The following is a 17,195-nucleotide window of genomic DNA, read 5'->3' on the forward strand; positions in this document are numbered from 1 at the left end:
AAAGAGTGTGTATTGTGAGAATTCCAGAGCATATAGGTATGAGACAGGAGTGAGAGACTGGAGAGGAAAAAGAGAATGGGTCTTTGAAGACCCTGGTGGAGAACTTTGGCTTTATTCTCTAAAAGATGGTGATCCTATTGGAAGATTTTAAACAATACATACTGGATAGAATATGAATAATTAAGGCAAAAAGACTGAAGGTCAGATGAGAAGTTAGGAGGCAAGGAAGTAAGAGGGTGGGACTAGAGAATGGAGCTGGAGAATAGGCTTGTTGTTGAGTAAGTTACTCTTCCTCTGAAGTTAGAGGATAGGGCACATTTGTAGAGGCCGAGGCAAAATGGAAAGTAAAAATAGTTCATGCCTGAGAGCTTTGATTTCATTACCAGGCAAGAGCACAGTTGGAGTAAGGGTAAGAGGGCTGGGATTGAGTAGGTGTTCCACATGAGTGGTGAAGGGTGGGAGTTAAGGGCATGTGAGATGGAAGTGACCAAGGACAAGGAAAAAAGATCAGCCTCTATGCCTTATTTGTCCCTTACTCCCCACGTGTAGTACAATGCCTTGCATATGGTAGGCTTCAGTAAATGTTTGTATATTTTAAACCTGAGATTCCCAATCCACCTTGCTCTTTAATGGGAGGATCTAGCACTTCTCCAGTTCCTCACACAGACATCAGAGGGAGGTATTGCCAACCATGTTTCCTCAGCCAACTTTGATTCTTCTGATGGCCTTCTCGCCTCCCAATCTGGGTATAGAGGGCCTGCATTATGTCTTACACTCATGTGCAACTGTGAGCTAATATCCCGTCTGTCCCTCTCCAGGCACAATCCCGAGGGGGGCGGTGTATACCTGTGGTGTGCGATTCAAGCCAGGAGAGTGAAGTGCGAAGCCTCTTTGAGCAGGTGGCTCGAGAACAGGGGCGTCTGGATGTGCTGGTCAACAATGCCTATGCAGGGGTCCAGGTATTCTTAGAACTTTGATCCCAGCTCCACACTCCTGACCTCCCCTTCTGACCACTGAGTCCTCATCCCTGCTCATTGTCCCTTCCATTATCCAGCCTCTCATACCTTCCAGCTTTCAGACCATCCAATTCATTACTATACCTGTGCTTTCCAGGCAGTCCTGAACAACATTAATAAAGCATTCTGGGAAACACCTGCCTCCTTCTGGGATGATATCAACAATGTTGGACTCAGGTGCGTGTTCCCCTTGCCCTGCTGGAGGGACCTGGGCTCCCATCACTCACTTAGCCAGGCTGAGGGCCCAGATCTTTCCCCATATGTCCTTTCTTTTTCTCTATGACCCGCCATCTCTTTCTTCTCCCTTCTATCCCATGTGCCCCTTTTACCTCTGGAAAAGTTCCATACAGATGAATCTATAACGGGAACGTCAACTTTTGTCTTGTTTCTGTCAGTAATTTTCATCTGACCTTTCCCTTGGCCTCTCTCCCACCTCACTCTCTGCCCATCCAAATGCATGACCTAGAAGGGAACCTCCTCCCCTCAGTAATGCACACCCCCCCATAGCTGATATTTCCAAAAATGATTAGAGGAAGAAATTGTTTTAGATCAAAAGGTCAATAAAAAACAGTGCATGCCTGTCATCTTAGCTTCCACATCCTTGCTCCAGACCCAAAGGCCAAGCACTCCCAGGTCAGAGTTAGGAGGGCAGGGATGTCACAAGGTTACATGTACATCTGGCACAGGAGTGAGACGAAACACAGCACTTAGAGTTCTCCCAGCATGATATGCACTAGTTTCATCTGTGTCTATTATTATTGGAACTATGGTACACTCTCAGAAACTACACTCCTTGGATGTGATCAGACACCTGTGGGAGTAACCAAGATATTATCTACAAATCCGTGACTAAAGAGTACTCATAGCTTCTAGTGGCAATCCCAAGAAAGCATGATTAGAATCCAATTGTGATTTCCAAAGTGGAAGAAAGACTGTGAGGAAAGAGGGGAATGGTTAGCCAAGAAGCAAGAAAAGAAAACCCAAACAACTGGAAATAGGCAGGGCCCATATCCTTAGACCTCCAGAGAGAGGAGCCTTTCACACTCATCTCTTGTTGGTCAGGGTTTTGAGCCTGTGAGGCAATGGCCCAGACCCTGGCCCCTGAGCCCCGATGAATTCTCAGAGGTAAATGCCACTTTATGAGCCTCTTGGAAGCTCACCAATACCTCCTCTCACTTCCCCCACACACATTCACATACACATTTACTGTGCCTTTCCTCTGCATTATCTTAGGTGGGGCTTCCTTTTGAAGCTGTAACTCTACTTGTTTTCATTTGGAGGGTCCTGTTTCCCGTGCAAAAGAAAATATTTTTCTGGTTACCAAGTCTGTGTGTATTATGAAAAAATGTGAAAATCAATATGATTTTATTCCCCTCATTGCTACTCCTTCCTCCCTTGACCGAAATATAGCAACTATTGATAGTCTAATATACATTTTACCATTCTTTTAAATATTTGGCTTGAGAGAGGTACCATAATATATTTATCTAATTCCTTATCTATTGCAGTAGTGGAATTCTTGGAAAAAATATGTACTTCTTAAAGATTTAATAAACATTATCAAACTGTCCTCCAAAAAGACCCCACCGATTTATAAACTCGTGACAGCGAGGGAGATATCTGTTTCCCCATGTCCTCAACTGTGCTACACAATATCAGGCCACTCAGTCAGGCAAGCTTTGCCACTCTGACAGGCCATAGATATCTGAAGGTGGTTTTAATTCATACTTCTTTCTTATTTGTGAAGTTGAGCTTTTTATTTATTCATTTATTGGCTCTTTAGTCTTTTGCAAGTTGTGTTATTGTTATTCTTTTCACATCAATTTATAAGAGATCTTTGTGCGATGGATTCCTTTGTTATATGTTTTACAAATATTTTTCCCAATTTATTATTCATTTTTTGCATGCACGTTCTCCCCGGCTCTGTCTATATACATAAACATCTATAGATGTATGTATTTGTACATTGATATATACATATGTCAAATCCGTCAGTCTTTTAATGGTTTCTATTTTGGTGTGTTGCTAAGACTAGCCCTCCCCACCTCAAGTTTGTGAATACATTGTCATAGTTTTCTTTTAGTGCTTTTGTGCATTTTTTATATTCAAATATTATATCCTTTTGGAATGCATTTTGAAATAATAAGTGAGGTAGAGAGCTAATCCCACTAACCGAATAACAGGCCAGTTGTCCCAAGTCTATTTACTGAATGGTCCCTCTTTTCCTGTTGATTTGAAATGTACCCATTATAATTCACTGAATTATCATTTACATTTGGATCTAATTATTAACTATTTTTGTTTCATTAACTATGTGTGTATTGTTACACTAGTACTGCATTTTAACTATTATGTCATTGTACATTTTAAGGTGGGGTGGCAGGGTTGGGGTTCCATATCCCCCTTGCCCACAAGATATTGCTCTTCCTTTTTCAGAATATTCATAGCTATTCTCACATCCTCCAAAAGTCTTATTGAGATGTAACTCAAATTGACTAAATCTATAGATCAATTAAGGTAGAACTGATGTTTTACATGTTGATTCTTCTGAACAAATTATGTCTGTCCTTGTTCTTTTGTATTAGAATTTTATAGTTTTCCGTGTAGATCTCATATATTTCTCTTTTTTTTTTCCCAAGCTATTTTAGGTTTGTTGTTTTATTATGACGAGCTCCTTTCTTCCATAACATCTTCTAGAGAGTGCCATTTCTTATCCTTTGGTGGTTAATTTTACCAGTTCAGAATGTGGTCTCCAGCCCTGATTCTCCAGGTCTGCAGGGCCACCATGCCGCCCTCTCCTGACTGACTATTGCCGCTAGAGGGCAGAGGAAGCTGCCGAGGCTACAGCACCCAGGCCAGCACTGAATGCGGTCCATTCCTTCCTTGCCCTACCTTCTAGAGGCCACTACTTGTGCTCGGTCTATGGGGCACGGCTGATGGTACCAGCTGGCCGGGGGCTCATCGTGGTCATCTCCTCCATTGGGGGGCTGAAATATCTAGCCAATGTCCCCTACGGCGTCGGTAAAGCTGCGGTGAGGACTCGGTGTGGCACCGGGGTTGGGGAGCTATAGAACAGTGATGGTACCCACAGCTTAGGAGGTAAATCCTAGCGATCAGAGTAGTAAGGCCAACTGGTCATCACCTCTTCCACTTCCCCTCCGTGGACAGCTCCTTTGCCTGGGCACCTCTCAGCTGGCCAGAATAGGCAGTGCACTGGGGAATGTGGACAGCTGAGAGAGGGTGCCTGGGAAGGGCAGGAGACTGGGAAATCCTCAGCAGGAGCAGGGAGGACAGAGGAAGAAGGTGACATAGCCAGGTACCCTGGCTCTCACCCTGCTTCCTGTCCCTCTACAGTGCGACAGGTTGGCTGCTGACTGTGCCCTCGAGCTGCGGCGTCATGGGGTCAGCTACGTGTCTCTTTGGCCAGGATTGGTGCAAACAGAACTGCTGAAGGACTATTTGAGGAACAATGACAATGCTGAAGATTCTCTGCTTAAGCAGGTTGGCAAGGAGTTAGCGAAGATCTCAAAGAATGCAAAGAAATCATCCTCTCCATCCTCAATGTCAAGACAGTTAACAACAATAAGTAGTAAATACCCAGGTGCTTACCATGGCAGGTGTGGGGCTCAGCACTGTACACACGTTACGCACTTTAATTGTGTAAGGGAGATAGTGTCTCCATTTTACAGATAGCAGAACTGAGACCCGGAGAGGTTAAGAAACTTACTCAAGGTCACAGATGCCATAAGTGGAAAGGCTGCCCAGCTCTAAAGCCTATGCTCTTGACCCTCACACGGCACTAACCTAGAAAGTCCAGACATAGTTGTCTTCCCCAGATCCTTTCACTTAAGAAAGGCAGTGGGTCATGGTGCTAGGGTACAAGGCTTACCCGGTTGTGAGAAAGAGTGGCTCCAGCACCTTCCACGATGCTGAGTCCTGCAAGTGCAGTAATGAGGGCCTTCTAGAATAGAAGCTGAAAGCAGGGAAGAGACTTGGGCAGTTCTCTGGGAAATTAATCCTTCACCTCTCTGTTCCTGTGTTTCAACTTGAATTTCAGTTCTCGTCTGCGGAGACCACAGAAATGAGCGGAAAATGTGTGGTGGCTTTGGCAACAGGTGAAGAGGTTGGGGGCAGCTGGTAACAAGAAAGGGCCTAGAGGATCTGCAGGGTGGTGGCAGCCAGTTTGGGGTCCTGGCTCAGGGGGTGGTTGAAGAATAAACTCTTCTTTTCTCTGGGTTCTGGAGACCCAAAAGGTCAGAATTCCCAGTGTGAGGTTTGGGAACTTTAGGAACTAGTTCCTAGGAGGTGTGGCCAGAAGCTAGAGGCCCAGGAACCCTCCTAGGAACAGAGAGAAATAATTCTGGGCTCCTGGGCCTGTCTCAGTGGTGCCCAGTCCCATTGGGCCCAAACCTTGTCACCCTGCACTAGTCCTATGCCATCTCAGCTATATATGTGCCCACAGACCCCAATATCTTGAGCCTGAGTGGAAAGGTACTGCCATCCTGTGACCTTGCTCGACGCTACGGCCTTCGGGATGTGGATGGTGAGAGCTCTCTTCCTTCTGTTTCCTGCTCACTCCTCCTCCCTCACTTTCTTCCCTGTTCCTTCCTCCCTCACATCCTACTCAGTCTTCAGCCAAGGGGGAGGTGTCCAAGGAGTGGGAAATGAGGGTCTAAATCCCCCTTCTCTTCTTGTTGCCCACAGGCCGCCCCGTCTGGGACTATTTGTCTTTGAGCTCTGTTATCTCCCACGCCTCTAGCCTGGGCTGGCTGGCCTCCTACTTGCCTGGCTTCCTTCGTGTGCCCAAGTGGGTTATGACTCTCTACACTAGCAAGTTCTAACATTCTTGGCCTGATGTCACCACCCTGCTTGTCTTTTCAGTTGGCCTGGGTGGTTGGGCCTGTCTTAGTGGAACAAGGCAGCCTTTCCCGCCTTGCCCTTGATTCAAAGAGAAAGACTCTGCTACGTGTCCTGGGTAGGTCCTGGGGACCCTGTAGATCCTTATTTGTGCCTTGGTTTTCCTTACCCCTGCATTTTACTTTTTGCCTTCCTATCGAAAAATGCTCTGGGTACTAATAAAGGTCTCATTTCTCCTTCAGGGCATTTTTTGAGTGCTGATTCTATGCTGGGCCAAGTGTTAAGTACTTGAGAGAAGTACTGAGATATGCAAAATGTTTGTGTTCTCAAGGAGCTCTATTCCTAGGACAAGGGCCCTTTCCTCCAGAGCTGTTCCTGCTCTTCCTTGGAGAGTTGCCCATCTTGGGGGTACCTGCCCTTCACCGTAAGGCCTGTTTCTCATACCCCAGCTGAGAAGCAGGGCCCCTCCACAACCTAAAGCAGGCACCCCTCAGTCTCACACTGCTTTCCCACCCCCTCATTCCACCGTCACTTCAGGGATGCCTGCTGCCTTCCAGCTGGGCCTGTTCTCTGGGTGAGGCTCGATAGAGTGAGGGCACTGTCTTTGGTGTTGATTTCCTGGAATTTGGGAAGAAAGTACTACCTGAATGCAAGTGAGGGGCAGAGGAATAACTGATGGCACTGACACACTCTCATCTTTCCTCTCAGGATGACACCACCAGGATTACTTTCTGAATTGTAAGAACCCTTTAGGGCTGCATTATCTGCTCTGGAGGCAAGGCAACAGGGTGTGTTTCAAAAAGGAGCTGAGGACCACTCTTGGGGAGCCTTCCAGCCAGTAGCCTAGATGGTCATTGAGGTAATGAGATGGCTGTTGTAAATCAGAGGGGCAGAGACCATTTCTAGTCTTCAAAAAAGGCCAGGAGAGAGCTGAGGCTTCTTAAGGCTTCCCACAGTGTCTGTAGCAGCTGTGATATTCTTGTGGCTTTCTGGGGACAGCCCTGGTACTGTTCCCTTGGTGTACTGGGATGGCTCACTGGCTTGTGAGAGCTGATTATGCACAGTTCTACCAACTCTGTGGTCAGTGGCTTCTTGGTTGCTTGGAGTCAGCCAGTGAGAGTGTATATACTGAAAGTCAAATAACACTACCAATCAGGGCTTCTTTTTAGAGAGCCGGCTTATCAGCACATGACTGAGACTGTGTACCTAAACTCCCATTTAGATCACAGTGATCAGATTTCCTCACCACTCTCTTACCTCCCTCCACTCACTACCCTAAATTTCTGTTATTCCCCAAGGTTGGTGAGGGGCAGAGGCTGCTGCCTATATTCTATAAGAAGAAGAATGAGGGCCTCAGGATCTCCTCCAGACTTCCACAGCCACCATTAAAAGCCATCAATGGAACAAATCCTTGGGTGATGGCCCTGTCTCCTAAAGGCCACAAAGAATTATGGGAAGAACATGGGCTTCAGAGTCATCCAAACCTGTATGAAAATCTGACTCCACCACTTATGGAATTTAATGAAATAACATATATAAAGCACCAAGCAATAAGTAGCTATTAAAATTATCAGTTCCTTCTCTCAACAAATATTTAAGAGCATCCCTGGCACCAGGCAATTTTCTTGAGAGAGCAGAGAAGACAGCAGACCGGACCCTGCCCACAAAGGACTTTGAAGATCTTAGACATCATCTAGACCTTCCATTTAGTAAAAGAAGTAAGCAAGCCGGGCCTCCAAGAGTCCACACCACACAGGGTTAGGCCTTGAGTTTCTGGTGTCCCAAGAAACCAGAAGGAACAGTGTTCTTTACAGTCTGCTTCCCTCCAACAAGATTTAATTAATCTTAGCAGCATAAGCAATACAGTACAGAGCTCTGAGAGAAAGAAGCAGGAACAGTGAATTTTGATCGGAGGCAGAAGAGATTCAAGACTGAGAAGCCCAACGGTAGAGAGTCTTAGGACATTTGGGGGATCGATACTTATCCAAAAACACTTATTTAATGCCTACTCTGTGCCCAGCACCATGCTAGGTATCAGGGGAGACCAGTTAAATTTGGTAAGATGAGTCCTATAGGAAGTTTACCCTGAAAATACAGGAGGAAGCAACTAGCTCCATTAGAAAATGGAAGGAGGTGATATTGCCCAGAGACTTAAAGAATGAGGTAAGACGAGGAGAGAGGAGGTTTAATTTTTTTTAATTAAAAAAAAAAAAAAAAGCAGCTACAAAGATATCAAAGTGTGGCAGAACAACTAGAGGTTTGGTGTAGCTTAAATGTAGATGTGATGAAATAGATTTCCAGAGAGAAAGATGAGTAAAGATAGATGATTGAAACTTAAATGTAGGCAATAGGTTTCTACTGAAGGTTCATCGTATATGCTGAGTGACATACTATTAAGGAAGGGCTCCCAGGGAGGCCAATAGGTGGGTGGTGGGGTAGAAGAAGCAAGCTAGCCTCCCAAACAGTTCTGGAGTGTAAGGCCTCAGGGTAGCCCCAGCCTGGGACCTTCACATGTTATACTGTGGCCAGGGGTAAAGCAGCTTCATTAGGCCAAGGGCAATCCTCCAAGAAAAGCCAAATGTGTCAACCTTGAAAGCACACCCAAGGGGGTGTCATGCACAAAAATGGAAAAAGGCATCCCAGAGGATGTGGTCAGAGCACTTAAGCAGGACTTGAGTTTTAGGAAGCTCACTGGGACTTAGATATGGGGAGGATATAGGCAGCAGCCTCTGCCCCTCACCAACTCTATCCAGGATGTGATGGCAGTGGAGATGTGGGCTGGGGAGAGATGATAGGAGGCAGTCAACAGACTGGAGACCTGTGGAAAGGGAGGAGGGGCTAGAGCGGGACTACTGTGGTGTTACCACTGGCATGGGGGGACCATGAAACCAACAGCAGGCACAGAGAAAGAAAGAATGTGCCTGAACTGGGAAGGAGGTGCCAGCTTGCCTGAGGGTAGCCCTGGTGGGACTCCGAGATGCAGCCCCAACTCCCTCTGGTTTTGCCGATTCCCAAAATGTGGTTAATCTCCCGAAGGAGCCCAGGGAGGGATGGAGAAGAGATTTTTTTATTTGCATTTTTATTTATATTTTTAAAAGGTAACATATTTGTGTGTCAAAAAATCCAAAGGTATAGAAAGGTATACAGTGAAAAGTCCCCTCCTGTCCCTGCCCTCGAGTGCCCCTTCCCCAACTCAGAGGCAGCCAGTGCTACCCAGTTCTTGGGTAACCACAGAGAGAGCCCAGGCCTGTACAAGCAAATGTACAGGGGTTATATTTTCCAGTCTCTGAGGCCTGTTCTGGCCCTTGTGTCCTACACTTCTAAGCTAGGAGCAGCCCTGGCACAGAGGCCCCACCCCTTCCCAGGTGCTTATGCAGCTGTTCCCATCACCAGAAACTTCCCTACCCTGCCAGCAAGGAGGGTAAGAGCAATGGTTACTGACGACTCAAGGAATGGAGAGGAACAGCCACAGAGAAGGGGTGTGAATGCCAAGCAGCCCAGCCTGAGTGGCCCAGCCTGAGTGGCCCAGCCCTCTACATAGAACCTCACAGAGGAGAACCCACACTGTGACAGTGAGATGCATATCACACCTGAAGTGGGATTCCTCTTTCTAGAGCAACCGCCCAAGAGTTATGGGTTCTGAAATGAGGCTGACTGCGAAGCCTTTGATCCCAGGTCGTCCCCACAGATGTGAGCTCTGACCAACTGGCCGACAAGAAACAGGAAGGTGATGGAAGCGGGTCTGGACCGAGGGGTCTCAGATTCCAGATTTCGGGACAAGTCACTGAGGAGCATTTCCCATTGGCTCTTGATGGTCCCTCTGGGTGATGTGACAGTGGGGTGGAGATTTAAGCATAGGGAATGAGGAGCCCAATTTATAAATCAAAGTGAGGTGGTTAGGCCCAGACCTTCCCTTTTCTCTTCCTCATACTGGCTCCTATGCACCATGGCCCTCAAAGGCGTTTACACTGTCTCTGAGATATTAAGTGAGGTCCCTTCAGCTCCTTAGCCTCCCCATCCCTGGGAAGGGCCCCCACCATATCCACAGAAGTCACTTTGCCACAGCCTGCCCCCATCCTGTCTTGTCTCTCATCCTCATCCCCCAGGTTAGTCCACCCCTCCACAAAGGTCCTCATCCCTGGACCCTTCTGTCCTCTCTTAGGCCTCCCCTCCTTCCACTATTCCTCCTGGCCCCTGGGGCCCACCCTCACCTGCCCTCTGGCCCCACCCCTCCATATGATCTTCTCTCTATCCTTCCATCTCCCATTTGGGTGCTCTTTGTTCCAGCCTCCTGCTGTGCCTTTGGCAAGGCAGGGTGGACAGGCACAGGCTAGCCTTATAAGACAAGAATCCAGCTCTCAGTGTGTTTTCAATTATCATCATGAAACAATTAGACAACCACAGTGAAACCCAGGGTGGGGACTCAGAGGAACAGGAGAGGTCAGTGCAGCCTGGCTGCTACCCAGGTCACACATAACTCTTGTTATGTGAGTAACATTCTTATCCCTGCCTTTCTCTGCAAAAACTCACCTGTGTCAGTTCCTGCTTCCGGGAAACTAAGGGCATCCTAGCCCATCTCAGTGCCCAGAGTAGCTTCCTCAGAGCAAGGTCAACATGTCATAGGGCCTGCCTGGACTTGTGTGCCAGAGAGGGGAGGAACTGAAAGCCACTTGTGCTTAACTTGATAATGGGGAATCTGGGAGAGTAAAGGATCCTTCTCTTGGAAGCTCTTAGAAATGGAGAAGCCTGTGGAATTCTGGGAAGGAGGCAGCGGGAGGAAGTGGGGTCAGTTTTCTGCAATTTCTGTTAGCAAGTACAAGCACATATGCCCCTATCCTTGGCTCCCTGTTTCTTGGAGAAGTAGTCCCAGAAGAAATAAGCAAAGCTGGAATTTCACAAGCAGACAGTGCCCATTATCCCCGAGGGGCTTGTGCAAGAAGCAAAGGTGACTTGGCTGCGGGCTTTTGCCAGCACTTTAACACGGCTGAGCCTGCTAGAGACTCTTGATGTTGCAGGGCTGAGAGAATTAGTGTTTACTGGGCACCAGCAATGACCTTAACACCCTGCGTAGGTCTTATTTAATCTTTCTTCATCTGCCATATGAGATAAGTCCTCTCTTACGGCTGAGAAAACTGAGGCTCAGAAAGGGTGAGGTATTTGTCCAGAATTGTAAGTCTTTACAGCGAAAGAGTCTGGATTCACCCAAATAGGTTTAACTCCAAAGCGTGAGCTCGTTCCCCCATATCATGCTGCCTCTGCTGCTTGGGTGGTGTTTTGTGGTTTTTTTGTTTTTCGTTTTGTTTGTTTTGTTTTGTTTTTTGGAGGGGGGTTGTTTATTTTTGAAAGCATTATTATTTTTGGCAGAGAGGTTTGGGGATTGGGCAAAGAGGTGAAAGCATTCTTAAGTTTACTCAGCCCAAGAATCCTGGGCAAATTCAGATTTGCCCTTCTCTCAATTTGACCACATGTCCTTTCCTCTGCACCTTTGCTTGAGCTTTTCTGGTCCCTGGAGTGCCACCTACATACCCCACCCAGCCCCATTTCTATCTGACAGAATTCTTCCCACAAGCCTCATCTCAACTTCCTAGAAACTTCGGGTTTCTTCTGCCATTGCTCTTGCCCCTTCTAGTAACCTGTGATATTCACTTGCCTCTTGACTGGTATTAGAGCCATAGGTATCCTCATCTGATCCCCTAGACAAGGTTGACAATCCCCTCCCCCCTTTCATAGGCTGGGTCTTGGGCCCTTCACCCCCCGCCCCCACCCCAAACACACATTCATAAAACCTTCGAACCCTGCACATAGAACAGAACAGTGCCCAGAGTGTCCATACCACCCAGAGTGTGGCTGAGCTCAGAGGGACCCATGGGTCAGGGCCACTCCCTCCCCCCCTGGAGGGAGATGGGCTGGGCCAGCCTGCAGGTATCTGTGCCGCAGGACTAGGACTACTGCCCTCTAGTATTTCTCAGTCCTTGATGTCATCTCTTCCTGCCATACCTCAGTTCTAGCCACCCTTATCAGGGGCCTGGGGTCTGGGAGAAGACTGCCCAGAAGGGCTGCCAGCTGATGGGGCATGGAAAGTGTGGCTGGGGCTGGTGGCCTCTGTGGGGAAAGGCCCTGGCAAGGCTGGCCAACCCTCAGCAAGCTCCCTGAACCTTAACTCCAGGTGCTCCCTTCCCCAACCCTCCCCTCAGAACTCCAGCCTGAGTCATGATTGGATGCAAAGGGTACATGGGGATATAGTGTTGCTCCTCTTGGCAATTCCAGGTGTTCTCCTTTTTTGCTAATTTTGAGGTTCCACCCTATCCTCTATCTACTCTCTCTCCACCTCACCCCAGCGTTGAGGCCTGGAGCGCAGCCACCTCTGACCACTCCTTCCCACCTCACCCCAATCTCCCTGCCCTAGGATCTAAGAGTCCCCAGCTTTCTCACCTAATCCCCACTCCAGCCCAGTGGGGTGCAGCATGTCTTTCTCTGGCCTCCATGACTCACCATTCATTCATCCACTCATTCATTCTTTTCCAGGACACCCGAACATTACCACCAACAACAACTACATTATCTCAATGCCCTGTTTAATTTCCCAGGGCTCGTATGACTCTCCAAAATCATTATTTTCTGTGCACTTGCTTCTGTAGGGTCTGTCACCCTGATTCGAATGGAAGCTCTTTGAAAGCAGGAGCCTTGGCAGTCTAGGTCACTGCTATGGACTGAGCTGTATTGGTGGTACTCAATGATCATTGCTTGGTGATTGGCTGAATTATCATAAATGTTTGTTGAGCAAGCACCTTGGTGCATACACCAGGCCCTCCTCACTCCCAACCCCCTCATTAGCAAGGCTGTGGGGACTTGGATCTGGATTTCAGGTTCTGACTAAATATCCCTGAAGAGGGAGTTTTCTCACCCCTTTCCAAAATTCACCTCCACTCCCTGTATTCTGGGACCCGATAATCCCCTTCCCAAGGGGAGTTTAAAATAGGATCAAAGCTGTACACTTATGATTTGTGCACTTTGAGTATATATGTGTGTTTCATTGAAAAGTTTTTCAGAAAGAAAAAAAGAAGCAATGGGAGTTTAAGAAAAACCTGTAAACCATTACATATCACCAGATCTAGAACGAACTCCTCTTGAGCTCAGTCTGAGTCAGGTGCCCCTCCCGCGGGCCCCCATAGGCCCCTGTCTAGCTTTTATACTGACATGTCTGTGTCACCCATGAGACTTGTCCTGTCCAATACTAGCCTCTAGCCCCATGTGGCTATTTAAATTTAAATAAGTTAAAATTAAATTCAATTTAAAATTCATTTCCTCAATTGCACTAGCCACATTTCAAGTGCTAACAACCACATGGGGCTAGTGGTGACTATACTGGGTGGCGCAGATACTATTTCCACTTCGCAGAAAGTTCTAGTCTAGCACAACTCTGCACTAGACTATAAGCTCCAGGAACATGGACATCGAATCTTTCTGGTCCCGCACTGTATCCCTGGCACCCAGCACACCCTCAGGTCCAGCTCTAACGCTAAATACATACAGACTGATTGAATTAACGCTCATACTGCCACACTGCACAAGGCCCTACACCAGCTCTGGTATCTATGTTTTCCCCACTCTTCCTGCCTCCAGAGCCCAACCAGGGCTCATGGTCTCTTTCCTCCCTCCAAACTATCTCTGATCCGAGACTCAGGGTCCTAGAGGCATTGGTGTGTGTGTGTTGGGAAATGGGAGTAGAGAAGGGATTAGTAGGGCAAGGGCTAGTCAACATAAAGAAGCATTGGGGTTCCAGGCCTCAAGAAGCTCAAGTTTGAGCCTCTGACACTGGGTGCTCCCGCCTACACAGGGGCAGGCACCTAGGCTTTGGCTTGAATTCTGGCTGTGTTTCTTCCCAGCTCTGTGACTTTGGCAAGTGACTTAATTTCTTTGAACCCACTGTATGCATTGTTTCCTCATTGTAAAACATGAATAATAATACTTACTTCATATATGTAGTGAGTGCATTAAATAAGATGTCTGAGGCTCGGTCAGAACTCAATTATTGCTTGTTCTCTCTACATAGAAGGCAGTAAAATCCCTTCCTCAAATATCAGATTGCAGCCCTCAGACACCTACATGCTTCCCACTTATTCCACACAAAAAGCCAAATATAACTCCTGACAGCTCTTTTTGCCTTAAAGCAAGAGGCTTGTCATTGGTTCCATTGGTTCCACTGCTCTTATCTCCAAAGGCACCTGTTTCACCTCCTGTCTGCCAGCTAGCTAAGTCTGTTTGGTTCATCTCCCCTCCCTTCACATCATAGTACATGCCTGAAATGCCCTTCCTGCCCTCTCTTTCCAAAACCAGGCTCTACTTTCTGGAAGCAGATTTATTCATGAGATTCACTTCCTCCCTGAACTGCAGCCTGGTTGACTCAACTTTTCCAGTTTCAAGATTACTAATTACTAAACAATATTTTATGCCTACTTCAGCCTTTGTCCAACCCTTTCTTCTTCCCTAGTGACTATGATGTAAGACTGTACCTGGCTAATCCACACCTGTTGGTATCTGTCTTCTCAGGTATCTGATTGTATATGTGAGTGTGTGTAGAGCAGGAAGCAAGAGCAGATGGTGATGTCCCTCCCCTAAAACAAAGCAGTTGGTGAGGTAGAAGGGCTGGAGCAGACCAGACACAAGTCCCATTTGGCCATTTACTATATCAGTGGCACTTAGTAAGTTACTTAATCTTTCTGAGCCTCAATTTCCTTGTATATTTGTGACAAAAATTAGAAAATTACCACTGTTATTATTTACTGAGTCCTTAAAGTGTAGGCACTATTCTAAGCACTTTACAAACATCATTTTATTTAATCTTCCTCTCAACTCTGGCAGGTAGGTATTATTTAAAAGGGTTAGAAGAAATATAAAGAATTTAAAGCCAAACTTTCTTACCCAGATGTGATTTATAAACATGTACAGCCACATGGACGTACACTTCTCACAAATACATCACACACATATACACACTATCACCTTGAACCCCATGAAAGCTCCATGAGGAAACCTTCCTGAGCTTCCTGATCTCTCCTATCCCCAAAGGCCAACAGTATTCATTGTTAGGCCTAGCCAAATCAGCCCTCACTGTGTTGTTTTGTTCATTCATTCAAATAAATGCTCAATAACTACTAAGAACCATGGCCAAGTATCAGAGACACAAGACCAAAAGTGTCATTCTTGTCCTTCAGGAACTTTGAATCTGATAGGAAATGCTGACATACAAACTAAAACTTACAGTAGGCACAGGGAAATATGCACTACCTTTGACAGCACATGTGGTCTTCTAAATCAGACTGGGGCATTCTGGAGAACTTCCTGGTGGTGACACAAGTTAAATCTATAAGACAAACAGGAGTCATCTGGCAAAGGAAGGAGAGTCAAGAAGAGGAAACAGGTTAACATGTTTGGGAAATCGCAAGTAGTTCTATCAGCCGTGATAAAGAGTTTCTAACAAGGGCAAGCAGGACATGAAGCCAAAGGAGTAGTAGGCAGGGCCCAGTGCCAAAAGGCCTGATGTGCTAACTTGAGAGATTCAAAGTTTGTCCTGAAACTTTGTCAGCAGCCATGGAAGGCTTTTAGGCAGAGATGTGACATGATCGAATTTGCATTTTAGAAAGACCAATCCAGCAGCACAGAGGATGAACTGATAATAGAGGGGATGGGGCAGAGATGGGAGAACACTGACAAAGACTTTCAACAATCCAGGGAAGTGAGCTTAAATTCTTAGTGCAATGGGAACAGAGAGAGTATTTTAGAGATATTACGGGAAAATGGAGAGGGAATAGTGCCATTCACTACAGTAGGAAACACAAAGGCCAAAGTTTAGACTGGATGGAGAGACAATACCTTTTGACGTTTGGAATTCAAGGTATCTCTGGGACACCCATGTGTTATCTAATAGGCTTTTGAGTATGTGTGTGTGTATAATATATATACACACATGTATACATGTTATACATATATACACACACATACACACACATATATTTCATTCATTATTAAAGCTTGCAAGACATCTGGACTGGAGATATAAGTTTGAGTGTCATCAGCTTACGGATCCTAATTAAAACCATGAGAGTGGATGAAAACACAAGAGAAAGTGTGAGCCAGAAAATCTATGGGCCCAGGACTGGGCTCTTTCGGGTTGGGGGCTGGGGAGGCTCCAATTCCTAGAAGTCAGGCTTGGATTTCGGAACGTTCTCCCAGCACCGGTGTGTGAAGTAAATAAAAAAAGGGCGTGAGGAAAATCACCCATACTTAGGAGAGAAGACAGGGGCAGAGGTACAGGAGGAGAAGCCAGGGCAGGGTGTCAAGTGGAAGGAAATCGATAGTGTCAAATGCTGCAAAGGTCAAGGAAGATGAGGACAGTACTTGCATCAGATCCGGCAACTAGGCTGTGGCCAGTACTGCCAGAGTGAGGTCAGTGGAGCAGTGAAGGTGTGGTTTTCAGCTGTTGGAGAAACCTCTTCAACTGAATTACAGTTGGAGTCGCTGACTCAAACTTCAGTTTCTGCTGCTTTCACAAGCGGGCCATAGACACGCATGAGCACTCGTATTTGCTAGGAAGCTAACAGGGACCGGCGTTTCCGGGCCCGCGCACGCACTTCTGGACCCCACCTACTCCGCCCAGGTCCCTCCGCAGGCCTGCAGAGGGCGCTGGGCCTCGGAGAGCCGGGGCTGGGCGCCGCTCTAGCCAACCCCTGGGCTCGGTGGCGGGCGCTGTAGCACCGCGTCTCTCACGTCACCTCCCAGCACAGGTGGGTCCGCCCGCCGGGGGCGGTAAAGCCTGGAAGTCGTGAGGCGGGCGGGTAGCAGCAGCCTTCGGGCGCAGAGTGGTCCCCATCGCCCAAGTGCCCCGGTTCGGGTCCAGCCTGGTGGGATCGGGCTGTGGGCAGGGCCGCACGGGTGAAAGTCCCAGTCCGGGTGGGCGCCTCCTCCTGCACGTGCAGTGTCTGTCCAGGACCCTTTTACACCCCGGGGGTCGATTTTCTGGCTCGCGTGCGGCTTCCGCGGGACAACTGGAGGCGGGGCTAGCAGGGGCGGGGCTCCCATGATTGACACTACTACCACTGGACCCCTTCCCTGTCCTGAACCCTGAGCCGACACCATGGTGAGACCCCTGACCTCAGCCTCTCATTTCCGCATGCCCATGTCCCTTGCCCCAGTGGCCTTGCCTCTCGATTTCCCAATATAAATCTGGGCCTCTGTTGTTGGGGTTCGGTGGGCCTGCCTCTGCAAGGCAGTCTGACCCTCCCAACCCACCTTTCCCTGTAGCACGGGCGCCTGAAGGTGAAG

General features: G+C 47.5%; 2 protein-coding genes across 6 annotated transcripts in view; both read left to right on the top strand.

Annotated features, from left to right (window-relative positions):
* Positions 1 to 6,114, top strand: part of DHRS1 (dehydrogenase/reductase 1) — a 7,609-nt gene extending 1,495 nt beyond the window's left edge. For 4 of the 5 annotated variants that reach the window (XM_006913538.3, XM_006913539.3, XM_006913540.3 and 1 more), the window contains exons 3-9: positions 819 to 959; positions 1,114 to 1,193; positions 3,916 to 4,048; positions 4,371 to 4,517; positions 5,074 to 5,131; positions 5,479 to 5,559; positions 5,721 to 6,114. In XM_006913538.3, coding sequence (XP_006913600.1) covers positions 819 to 959; positions 1,114 to 1,193; positions 3,916 to 4,048; positions 4,371 to 4,517; positions 5,074 to 5,131; positions 5,479 to 5,559; positions 5,721 to 5,857 — 777 coding nt within the window. In that variant the 3' untranslated portion in view covers positions 5,858 to 6,114. Of the gene's footprint in view, positions 1 to 818; positions 960 to 1,113; positions 1,194 to 3,915; positions 4,049 to 4,370; positions 4,618 to 5,073; positions 5,132 to 5,478; positions 5,560 to 5,720 lie in introns of all 5 variants that reach the window. The other variant, XM_015590710.2, reaches the window with a different exon arrangement.
* An 8,923-nt stretch (positions 6,115 to 15,037) lies between these two features.
* RABGGTA (Rab geranylgeranyltransferase subunit alpha) overlaps positions 15,038 to 17,195 on the top strand; it is a 7,436-nt gene continuing 5,278 nt past the window's right edge. Inside the window, exon 1 of the mRNA XM_015590653.2 lies at positions 15,038 to 15,068. Within this exon, the coding sequence (XP_015446139.1) occupies positions 15,038 to 15,068 (31 nt within the window). The remainder of the gene's footprint in view (positions 15,069 to 17,195) is intronic.

This window comes from Pteropus alecto, unplaced genomic scaffold (assembly GCF_000325575.1).
Source record: "Pteropus alecto unplaced genomic scaffold, ASM32557v1 scaffold335, whole genome shotgun sequence".
NCBI classification, from domain to species: Eukaryota; Metazoa; Chordata; class Mammalia; order Chiroptera; family Pteropodidae; genus Pteropus; species Pteropus alecto.